This window comes from Drosophila subobscura, chromosome A, assembly GCF_008121235.1.
Source record: "Drosophila subobscura isolate 14011-0131.10 chromosome A, UCBerk_Dsub_1.0, whole genome shotgun sequence".
In the NCBI taxonomy this organism is placed as follows: Eukaryota; Metazoa; Arthropoda; class Insecta; order Diptera; family Drosophilidae; genus Drosophila; species Drosophila subobscura.
The window spans coordinates 22558041-22570746 of NC_048530.1; the positions used below are offsets into that span (position 1 = coordinate 22558041).

The 12706-nt window shown below is 44.3% G+C and overlaps 2 protein-coding genes across 2 annotated transcripts; one reads left to right on the forward strand and one right to left on the reverse strand.

The window, feature by feature from the left end:
* Nucleotides 1-364: 364 nt before the first annotated feature.
* Nucleotides 365-1422, reverse strand: LOC117903267 (ADP-ribosylation factor-like protein 3). The gene is made up of 3 exons (XM_034815169.1): nucleotides 729-1422; nucleotides 576-662; nucleotides 365-487 (listed from the first exon to the last, which is right to left on the reverse strand). Exons 1-3 carry the CDS (start codon nucleotides 1368-1370, stop codon nucleotides 365-367), a joined length of 852 nt encoding a protein of 283 aa, XP_034671060.1. The 5' UTR covers nucleotides 1371-1422.
* A 2928-nt stretch (nucleotides 1423-4350) lies between these two features.
* Nucleotides 4351-10128, forward strand: LOC117898958. The gene is made up of 8 exons (XM_034808699.1): nucleotides 4351-4420; nucleotides 4493-4543; nucleotides 4616-4788; nucleotides 4868-5133; nucleotides 5203-6472; nucleotides 8801-9162; nucleotides 9607-9751; nucleotides 10027-10128. Exons 1-8 carry the CDS (start codon nucleotides 4416-4418, stop codon nucleotides 10038-10040), a joined length of 2286 nt encoding a protein of 761 aa, XP_034664590.1. The 5' UTR covers nucleotides 4351-4415; the 3' UTR covers nucleotides 10041-10128.
* The last annotated feature ends 2578 nt before the right edge of the window (nucleotides 10129-12706 follow it).

The window sequence follows — 12706 nt, forward strand, 5'->3', positions numbered from 1 at the left end:
AGTGTTTTACTCTACTATCCCTTAAATTTCTGAAAAATTCCAAACTATTGGCAGTTTTGTATCTTTTGGTTCATTTTTGTGCAGTCAAGTTCCTGTTGTGATTAGGAGAAAATTCCTTATTATATAAAGTCGTACGAAAATAAGTTGATAATTATCGCATAAAGGGATACGTACGAGTAGGTTTATATGAGCGTTTGGAAAGAGTTAATTCGCAACTTTTTTCGTCATAGCCGTAGCATGGCCGTTGAACTTTACTTACTTTCTTAAACTATTACAGCTTTACATAAATCTGAACCATAAAATGCTGCTGAAACCCTTAACATGAAATGTCGGTAACAAAATGCTTTTGGCACGTTGGAGAAAGCTAAGACGCTGCTTGCTCTGGATTTGGTGCTGCCTCTTGTCGCGAGCGAACTAAGAAAATTGTCGTTGGCGCCGTACTTGGACGCGCCGTTTCCTGATTAGCCCCATCGACTATTGGCCAGAGCTGCGGATTTCAAGGTTACACATACATTTATATGTAAATACTTGCAGACAGAGATTAACTTGAAAATTACTTTCTGGGGATGGCCTACCTTTCTGTGAGGACGACGGAAACGGCCGCGATGCACTTGCGATATCTTGCTACTGGAGATGAGTGACTTGTTGCGTCGGTGCCATACCTGTCGGATGTAAAAACAAGCTCAGGTGAGGAAGGTTAAGTGTGTACTTTTGAAGTTGAATATAACCTGCATGTTAACGTCGTATCGCACGCGCTTCTCGAGCATGGTACGCCGTTTCACTAGCTGATGGCACAGCCAAACAATGCCGTACTCCAGATTCGTGGCGTCGTCCATGTGGCAGATGTGCAGGGGGCAGCCGCAGGAGCGTGCCAACTGGTCCAGTCCAAAGGTATGCTCTACGTCGTATAATTGCACTCCATCGCGGTGTCGCTTTGCCACCAGCAGCACAGGCTTCCCATCCAGAGGTGTGCCCTGGAGGCACATGCGCAACAGTGCAAACGTGTCCTCCAGCTCCTCCATTCCCGAATGGAGATCAAAACAGTAGATCAGTGCATGACTGGCCGCGTAGTAGTGCTTCCAAAGGCGCTGCATTTGCACATTGCCACCAACCTCCGTAAGCTGCAACTCCACAGCGATATCTTCGCGCTGCACAGCCGCCGAATCCATGCGAAAGCATCGCACTCCATTGGTTGGATCCAGATCATCGCAGTCACGCTCTTGACCGCTCATCCGGTGGCCTAGCTCCGTCTTGCCACTGCCAGCGGGACCCAAAAGCAGCACCTGGAACTCTTTAGTTATCGGCAAGGCCCTAAAACAGCAGCAGAAAGAGTAGGAATAGCGGGGCAGCTTGGCGCATAGCACACCCATCTAGGACATGGTCATCTGGACCTCCAACACTGATTTGTATGTCTGTTTTTAATGTTTCAAACAAAAACCGATTTCGCTTTGATTACTGCGGATTTATGTTTATTTACATGCGTCTGATTTAAAACTACAGTTGATTGTGTCACGTAGTCGCCACGGGCAACGTAGTCAAATGCAGTGTTTTGGTCAACGCTCTACTGCTCTTTGCCATGGAGACGCCATCGACCAGGGATGGGATGAAAATGTATGTGACTCCCATGACAAGCGGGGGTATGCCCTTTAAGTGTATTGATTTGGCGACTGATCAAATGGTATTGCTTCTGCGTCTTTGTTAACTGGCATAACTGGTATCCGCCGTGGTACGTACAATGCTACGACCGAGAATAACCAAAAATGTCAGGTGGCGCAACAGTTCGAAAAGAGAGCTTTCGAAGCTTTATCATCTCTATTAACTGATTGACGCTAGATGGCGTTCATTATTCGTATCATGTCCTGTCCGAATCTTTAAATAGTGGTGTATTGTATAACCCAACTTCTATGTTTTTTCGATGCATTTGGGACTTTAGTGCAGGGCTCGGCACCCATACAATAAATGCGCCGTTTTTGCGATTGTGTGTGAAGGCGCATGCAAAACGGAACATTTCAATGTATTGGCCCTGCTTTAGTGTAATAAAATGCCCATTTTAATGCTGCATGAGGTTTTCACAATTTTAATGAACTGACTGCACCTGCATCCCAAATGCGAGAACACATCCCGCAATTTGCAGCTCCCGCGCACACACATAATGCATATTTGGTGGGGCACTGACAGTAGTAAAATCAGTTTCAGTGGTCGTTGCGAATGTGTTACTCTTGTGCTCTGCTGGCGAGAGGGACAAAGTCTCTTGATACATTTGCGCTAATCGTTCTAATCGCACAGGTCTAAGCCCTGAATGGAACCAGGTTGTGTCTTCATAACTTTAGTAACCGAACTTAAGATTCTCACTATCCACAGTGAGAGAGGACTGGCCCTAACTCGATACGTAGCCTGCCGGTGTTGGCGGAGACCTAAATACTAAATGAAGGTAAAGTTGCTGCCAATTCACATACATACGTTATGCATGTCTTGAGACATATTCATTCATATATATGTATGTACATATGTACATATGTATGTCTGTATGTACATATGTAAACTTTTTGTGGTACCTACATTCATACATACATATGTACATACATACATAAATATGTTTTAAGCCTCATGATATTTTCGAATTTTACATCTTACATATTTTCTACACATCTCACACCAACACGACTTTCGCTCGCCACCCTCCCCCAGTGACGCACACTGCATGAGGCAGAGTGTGGAATGACAGAATAAGCAAAAAAGCTAGCTGGCGGGAGGGGTGGCGGCAAGTCACTGCAAATGAATATCGTCATTCTGGCTATAATAAATATTTATGCATTACTTTTAGTGATCTTATAAATATCTTACGTTTTCGTGAAAATCATCCCTTACACATGCCTTACTTTTCAGTGAAATTCGCCACTTGATCTCGATGAAACGTCATCACTTACGTTTCTTTGTTGTTTGAAAAATCATCGCTTATGTCAGATGGGTGAAAGGCGCAGGCATCGATGTGCAGAGCGAGCCTCTACGCGCACAAACGCAAAGAAGGCGCGTGAATGCATGCATGGCCTTCCATGAAGGCGGCCATGAAGCAATTATGTATATAATTATAATTATTAGGCAATCATCTGTCGATAATTGGGCAAAAAAATGGACAGACACACAGATGTGGCTATATCGACCCCGCTATTGATACTGAATAATAATATATAAAATATCTTTTGTTTCATTCTTTACTTTACAAACATCCTTTAGCATATGGCTGCATGTGGATTCGTTTAGAGTCCAAAGCTAATGTCATACATAGTTAGGTCACAGTGGCCACTACTACAGACGTACTAGCTCCAACTGCTCCCATCGTCTATTCACATTCAGAGGTAAAAGAAGTGACACGCGGTAATCGTTTTTCTTCTTATCCTACGAGTAGATTTGCTCCACTTAATGGAGCAGTTGTATGGAACTGTTACCGCGCCTGCCTTGGCCCCTGCGTAGCTTCATTCGATTATTTGTGCGCAGCAGCATCATTTAGTTTGCTTCCGGTTGCTTTTCTTTATCCTCTGTTCCCAGCTTCGTATCCGTATCCGCCAACGTCAACGCTGCCGCTACTGTTACCGTCTTCACTGCGACTGCGAGCATGCCACATGAAGACGTCCTTTCCTTTTACATCTTCAGTTCAACGTGGAAAAGTTTAGCGAGCTTAGCGGCTGGCACGCTAGCTTGCCAAGGATTTCATTTCCGGAATGTTGCGGTTGCGTTAGGTAACGGAGATTGCATCGCTAATGATGTAATTGTGTTTGGCGGAAATGAAAGCGGTTTTGTGTGATGATTTCTCAGTCTGGCCCAAAGCTAGAAAAGCTAAAGCATCCCACACAGAATCCATTCCGTTTTCTTCCATTTACAATCACACCTCTTTTCTCCCATACACATTTGTAAATACATACATATACACATATGAAGTTTCCAGGAGGGCTGACCTCTGTATCTGTATCTTTCTCAGTTTCAGTTTTAGTTAAAGTCTTTCATCAAAAGCCAATGAAGTTGAAGCAAACTGAATTCGTGTGAAACTATAAGCCGCTAATTGCATGTACAGTGTTCAGTCGCAGCGAAGGCGGACGCTGCCGAGCGGAAGAGGTTGTCGAGTGGCGTCAGACGCTTTTAATGCTCTTCGAGCAACCTACTTTAATAAGCTGCGCATAATTGTTAAATTGCATAAGAAATATTGTCACGGATGTTGACACACTTAACATAGTGCATACCGATTGCTAGAAGTAGTAATCTAAAAGCAATTTGTCCGAATCGCAGCAACGTTTGGAACCTACACGCTTTGTTGGTTGACAGAAATTGTTTTTACACATAGTCCTGACAACTCTCGAACTTCTCATATCAAAATTTATTTTTCTCCAAGTCGAACAAAAATTCTAAATTTCAAAAGAAACATGAGGTAAGCTTTGTGAAATATTTTCTACTCTTCGACATCAAAATATTGTTGCAATTACAAATCTTTATCCATTAGCCCCACAAATAATAGTCCGAGCAAGATAGTTCTGCTGGAAAGTAAGAGCAGGTGAGTGACTTGTGATGTGACAACGCAGTGGCGGTCTGTGCTAACGTTATCCCATGTCCCAATGTGCAACAGGACCAATGTTCGATGCATCGAGGGAGTGCAAAACTATCTCGTTAATGCACCGCTGCACTTGCGTCCTGAATTCCGTGACGGCGCGCCTGTATGCCAGTACCATACCGTTAGGTTCGGTTTTACCGACAGCGAACAGTGGCCCCATGCGCGCACCGTCTCCCCCGATGTGACATGTAAGTGCTTTGCGGAGGTGCAGTGTATGGCCTACATGTCTAACTCTTCCTCACCTACTTGCATAAAAAACCAATACAGCGGAGACGGAGAATTTCCGCCAGGCCCATCTGCATCGCCAGTCCCGCGGACGAGCGGGAAACCAAGAAGATGAGTCGGCAACCAGCTTTGAAATGAGAAAGTCCTCTCAGTGTCCTATCCTTGCGGAGGCGCCTGTGGCCAGCGGCCGAACGGGAGGGGAACATGTCGAGATGGTGTATACGAAAAGTTTGTACAGCTTCGCTGACTCCAAGAATATAGCACCTCCTACGTCTATTCAGATAAGAGACCAATCCCTCAGCCAGCAGGTAACTACCAACTCCGAAAAATATGAATTTAATTGTATTTCAAATGCTGCTTTTTCTTGCGTATTGAAGACTACGCTCCATAAGGTCACGTGTGATGACCACTACGGTAAAGTTACTAGACGCATTGAGGAGCCGACCTCAGTCTGCTTTGCTCCACACGATTTGCCACCGGCCATCTCACGGCGCTTTAACTTCTCCAGACAGGGTCAGTCCGAAAATCTGGCGGACGAAACGATGCTCACACTCCACGATGACTCTATGCCGGCATTGAGCACGCGTGTTGGTGAGCACTTCATGTCCAGCGAGTATCCGGATGGGCAAGGGTCTTGTCGAAATTGCGATCGCAGCTTACGACGCGATCATTTAAAAGACGAAAGGGCGTCTTCGTTCCGTGCCGCCTGGGGTTCCACCCGCCAATCGGGAGCTGCCATTCTGCATGAGCAGACAACGCCATCACATGCCAATGCTACCGGCTTCTTGGTCAAGACACAGCAAGCGTGGCTCAGTGATAACTTGGCAGACCAGAATCTGAAAAGAAAACCTCAGGGACAGGCTCCTAGAAGCAACTTTTTGTTTGATGAAGAAACAATGACATCGTTTGCTAATATTATTCAAACCTCGGGCAGTTCGCAAAAGACTATTCCGAGTTCAAACTTTGAAAGCGCCCACCGAAGAAGCCGATCGCAAAGCCCAGCAAGCAGACGCAATGAGTTTCAAGAGAACCCCAGTTCCCCGACACGCAAACGGAGCTTGTCCCATGGCTCGATTTCAAGGAGGCAGCAGATATTGGAGCATTGTCAGAATATAAACGATACAGGAGAGGTTTTTCCTTCTTCGAGATGCACAAATGGCAACGCCCGCCCGTCCGCACCGTTTCGAGGTGAAGCTGGGTCGACAAGAAGAAGAGATTTACAGCAGCCGACTAAAAGCAATGCATCGGTTAACACAGTCCCTAGAACAGGCCATGGACATAACCATCATCAGAATCAATCAATTCCTTCACAAAACATATGCGATGAGTCCTGTTCTAATTTCACCTGTTCCGGCGGTGAACATTCAAGTATGCAGAGACAATTCAAGGCTGCAGCAGCTCAGAGGCAATCACTACCATCACAAAACATAAGCGATGAATCAGAACCGACAATTCAGAGACCCGGTCATGGAACTCCATCCAGCCAAAAGCGATTCTTAACATCGCAAAATATTGACTATGAATCGGATCCGACATTCCAGAGTACCGGTCGCGGAACGGCATTCAATAAAAGTCAACATATGGCTTCACAAAACATAACCGATGAATCGAAACCGACATTCGAAAGTACCGGTCGTGGAACTTCATGTACTCAGAGACAATCCATACCTGCATTTACTCAGAGTCCATGGATACCATCAGACAAAATCTGTCATAAAACGTGTCCTATATTCGAGAGTTGCGGCCAGGATGGTGGCACTACTCAAAGGCACTTCTCCATGCCTTCTCAAAGTATAAGCAATGACCCGCCACAGTCATTCCAGGCTACCAGTCGTGGAACTGCATACATCCAAAAAGAAACCATGCCTTACCTTCTCAAAATGTAAGCGATGATTCGGAACCGACATTTGATGAAACTGCAACCAATCCATTCTCAAAATATAAATGATGAATCGGACCTCGGTGGAGCTGCACACAATCAAAGGCAAAGGATACCTTCTCAAAATGTAAGCGATGATTCGGAACCGACATTTGAGAGTACTGGTCGTGGAACTGCATACAGTCAGAAACATTCTATGCCATCTGAAAACTGATAAAATGAATCGAACCGACATTAAAATGAATCGTGTCCTACATTCGACCGGTCTACTCAAAGGCACTTCTCAAACCTTCTCAAAACATAAGAAAATTTCCAGGATACCAGTCAGACATTTGACATTTGACAGTACCGGTCGTGGAACTGCATACATACTGGAGGCAAACCATGCCTTCTCAAAATATAAATGAAATCGGAACCGACATTCGATAGTACCGGTCGTGACTGCATTCTCAAAACCGGTTATTTCTATGCTATGCCTTCTGAAAACTTAAAAATGAATCGGAACCGACATTTGAGAGTACCGGTCGTGGAACCGCATACAGTCAGGAACCGCACACAATCAAAGAAACATACCTCTCAAAATATAAACGATGAATCTGAACCGACATTTGACAGTACCGGTCGTGGAACTGCATACATATTGAAAACCATGCCTTCTCAAAATATAAATGATGAATCGGAACCGACATTCGATAGTACACCTCGAACTGTATACAATCAAAGGCAATCCATGCCTTCTCAAAATATAAACCGGAATCGGCACCTACATTCGGAACCGGTTATGGAACTGCATACAGTCAGAAACATTCTATGCCATCTGAAAACTTAAAAAAATCGAACCGACATTTGAAAGTACCGGTCGTGGAACCGACAATTTTCTCAAAATATAAATGATGAATCGGAACCGACATTCGACCGGTCGTGGAACCGCATACAGTCAGAAACATTCTATGCCATCTGAAACAAAAATTCTTTGATGGTCCTTCTGAAAAATCCATGCCTTCTCAAAATATAAATGATGAATCGGAACCGACATTTGAAAGTACCGGTCGTGGAACTGCATACGTACTGAGGCAATCCATACCTTCTCAAAATATAAATGATGAATCGGAACCGACATTTGACAGTACCGGTCGTGGAACCGCATACATCCAAATGCAAGCCATGCCTTCTCAATATATAAGCCGTGAATCGGCACCCGACATTCGAGAGTACCGGCTATGGAACCGCATACACACAAAGGCAATCCATACCTACTCAAAATATAAACGATGAATCTGAACCCACATTCGAGAGTACTGGTCGTGAAACCGCATACAGTCAAAGACAATCCATGCCTTCTCAAAATACGAACGATGAATCTGAACCGACATTCGACAGTACTGGTCGTGGAACTGCATACATACTGAGGCAATCCATGCCTTCTCAAAATATAAATGATGAATCGGAACCGAAATTCGATAGTACACCTCGTGGAACTGTATACAATCAAAGGCAATCCATGCCTTCTCAAAATATAAGCCGTGAATCGGCACCTACATTCGAGAGTACCGGTCGTGGAACCGCATACAGTCAGAAACATTCTATGCCATCTGAAAACTTAAAAAATGAATCGGAACCGACATTTGAAAGTACCGGTCGTGGAACTGCATACATACTGAGGCAATCCATGCCTTCTCAAAATATAAATGATGAATCGGAACCGACATTCGACAGTAGCGGTCGTGAAATTTCAAATAGTCAGAGACAAGCCATACCTGATCAGAGGCCATCGATGCCATCAGACAATAAATGCCATGAATCGTGTCCTACTTTCGAGAGTTGCGGCCATGATGCTGGCACTACTCAAAGGCACTTCTCCAAACCTTCTCAAAACATAAGCAATGACCATTCACCAAAATTCCAGGATACCAGTCGAGGAACCGCATACACTCAAAGGCAATCCATGCCTTCTCAATATATAAACGATGAATCTGAACCCACATTCGAGAGTACCGGTCGTGAAACCGCATACATACTGAGGCAATCCATGCCTTCTCAAAATATAAATGATGAATCGGAACCGACATTCGAGAGTACCGGTCATGGAACTGCATATAGTCAGAGACAATCCATACCTAATCAGAGGCCATCGATGACAACAGACAATAAATGCCATGAATCGTGCCCTACTTTCGAGGGTTGCGGCCATGATGCTGGCACTACTCAAAGGCACTACTCCAAACCTTCTCAAAACATAAGCAATGACCATGCACCAAATTTCCAGGATACCAGTCGAGGAACCGCATACACTCAAAGGCAATCCATACCTTCTCAATATATAAACGATGAATCGGAACCGAAATTCGATAGTACACCTCGTGGAACTGTATACAATCAAAGGCAATCCATGCCTTCTCAAAATACGAACGATGAATCTGAACCGACATTCGACAGTACTGGTCGTGGAACTGCATACATACTGAGGCAATCCATGCCTTCTCAAAATATAAATGATGAATCGGAACCGACATTTGACAGTACCGGTCGTGGAACCGCATACAGTCAGAAACACTCTATGGCATCTCACAACTTAAACGATAAATCGGAACCGACATTTGAAAGTACCGGTCGTGGAACTGCATACATACTGAGGCAATCCATGCCTTCTCAAAATATAAATGATGAATCGGAACCGAAATTCGATAGTACCGGTCATGGAACTGCATATAGTCAGAGACAATCCATACCTAATCAGAGGCCATCGATGCCGTCAGACAATAAATGCCATGAATCGTGTCCTACATTCGAGAGTTGCGGCCATGATGCTGGCACTACTCAAAGGCACTTCTCCAAACCTTCTCAAAACATAAGCAATGACCATTCACCAAATTTCCAGGATACCAGTCGAGGAACCGCATACACTCAAAGGCAATCCATACCTTCTCAATATATAAACGATGAATCTGAACCGACATTCGACAGTACCGGTCGTGAAACCGCATACATACTGAGGCAATCCATGCCTTCTCAAAATATAAATGATGAATCGGAACCGACATTCGAGAGTACCGGTCATGGAACTGCATATAGTCAGAGACAATCCATACCTAATCAGAGGCCATCGATGACATCAGACAATAAATGCCATGAATCGTGCCCTACTTTCGAGAGTTGCGGCCATGATGCTGGCACTACTCAAAGGCACTTCTCCAAACCTTCTCAAAACATAAGCAATGACCATTCACCAAAATTCCAGGATACCAGTCGAGGAACCGCATACACTCAAAGACAATCCATACCTTCTCAATATATAAACGATGAATCTGAACCCACATTCGAGAGTACTGGTCGTGAAACCGCATACAGTCAAAGACAATCCATGCCTTCTCAAAATACGAACGATGAATCTGAACCGACATTCGACAGTACTGGTCGTGGAACTGCATACATACTGAGGCAATCCATGCCTTCTCAAAATATAAATGATGAATCGGAACCGAAATTCGATAGTACACCTCGTGGAACTGTATACAATCAAAGGCAATCCATGCCTTCTCAAAATATAAGCCGTGAATCGGCACCTACATTCGAGAGTACCGGTCGTGGAACCGCATACAGTCAGAAACATTCTATGCCATCTGAAAACTTAAAAAATGAATCGGAACCGACATTTGAAAGTACCGGTCGTGGAACTGCATACGTACTGAGGCAATCCATGCCTTCTCAAAATATAAATGATGAATCGGAACCGACATTCGACAGTAGCGGTCGTGAAATTTCAAATAGTCAGAGACAAGCCATACCTGATCAGAGGCCATCGATGCCATCAGACAATAAATGCCATGAATCGTGTCCTACATTCGAGAGTTGCGGCCATGATGCTGGCACTACTCAAAGGCACTTCTCCAAACCTTCTCAAAACATAAGCAATGACCATTCACCAAAATTCCAGGATACCAGTCGAGGAACCGCATACACTCAAAGACAATCCATACCTTCTCAATATATAAACGATGAATCTGAACCCACATTCGAGAGTACTGGTCGTGAAACCGCATACAGTCAAAGACAATCCATGCCTTCTCAAAATACGAACGATGAATCTGAACCGACATTCGACAGTACTGGTCGTGGAACTGCATACATACTGAGGCAATCCATGCCTTCTCAAAATATAAATGATGAATCGGAACCGACATTTGACAGTACCGGTCATGGAACTGCATATAGTCAGAGACAATCCATACCTAATCAGAGGCCATCGATGCCGTCAGACAATAAATGCCATGAATCGTGTCCTACATTTGAGAGTTGCGGCCATGATGCTGGCACTACTCAAAGGCACTTCTCCAAACCTTCTCAAAACATAAGCAATGACCATTCACCAAAATTCCAGGATACCAGTCGAGGAACCGCATACACACAAAGGCAATCCATACCTTCTCAATATATAAACGATGAATCGGAACCGACATTTGACAGTACCGGTCGTGGAACTGCATACATACTGAAGCAATCCATGCCTTCTCAAAATTTAAATGATGAATCGGAACCGAAATTCGATAGTACCGGTCATGGAACTGCATATAGTCAGAGACAATCCATACCTAATCAGAGGCCATCGATGCCGTCAGACAATAAATGCCATGAATCGTGTCCTACATTCGAGAGTTGCGGCCATGATGCTGGCACTACTCAAAGGCACTTCTCCAAACCTTCTCAAAACATAAGCAATGACCATTCACCAAAATTCCAGGATACCAGTCGAGGAACCGCATACACACAAAGGCAATCCATACCTTCTCAATATATAAACGATGAATCGGAACCGACATTTGACAGTACCGGTCGTGGAACTGCATACATACTGAAGCAATCCATGCCTTCTCAAAATTTAAATGATGAATCGGAACCGACATTCGACAGTAGCGGTCGTGAAATTTCAAATAGTCAGAGACAAGCCATACCTGATCAGAGGCCATCGATGCCATCAGACAATAAATGCCATGAATCGTGTCCTACATTCGAGAGTTGCGGCCATGATGCTGGCACTACTCAAAGGCACTTCTCCAAACCTTCTCAAAACATAAGCAATGACCATGCACCAAATTTCCAGGATACCAGTCGAGGAACCGCATACACTCAAAGGCAATCCATACCTTCTCAATATATAAACGATGAATCTGAACCCACATTCGAGAGTACCGGTCGTGGAACCGCATACATCCAAATGCAAGCCATGCCTTCTCACAATATAAGCCGTGAATCGGCACCCACATTCGAGAGTACCGGCTATGGAACCGCATACACACAAAGGCAATCCATACCTACTCAAAATATAAACGATGAATCTGAACCGACATTTGACAGTACCGGTCGTGGAACTGCATACATACTGAGGCAAACCATGCCTTCTCAAAAATAAATGATGAATCGGAACCGACGTTCGATAGTACCGGTCATGGAACTGCATATAGTCAGAGACAATCCATACCTAATCAGAGGCCATCGATGACATCAGACAATAAATGCCATGAATCGTGCCCTACTTTCGAGAGTTGCGGCCATGATGCTGGCACTACTCAAAGGCACTTCTCCAAACCTTCTCAAAACATAAGCAATGACCATTCACCAAAATTCCAGGATACCAGTCGAGGAACCGCATACACACAAAGGCAATCCATACCTTCTCAATATATAAACGATGAATCGGAACCGACATTTGACAGTACCGACATTTGACAGTACCGGTCGTGGAACTTCATTTAGTCAGAGACAATCCATGCCTTCTCAAAACATATACCATGAAATCCAACCGAAACTCAGAAGTGCCCCTGGTGGAACTGCATACAATCAAAGGCAAAATATACCTTCTCAAAATATAAACGATGAATCGGCACCCACATTCGAGAGTACCGGTCGTGGAACCGCATACAGTCACAAACATTCTATGCCTTCTCAAAACTTAAATGATGAATCGGAACCAATGTTACAGATAACCGGTCGTGGAACTGAAAACA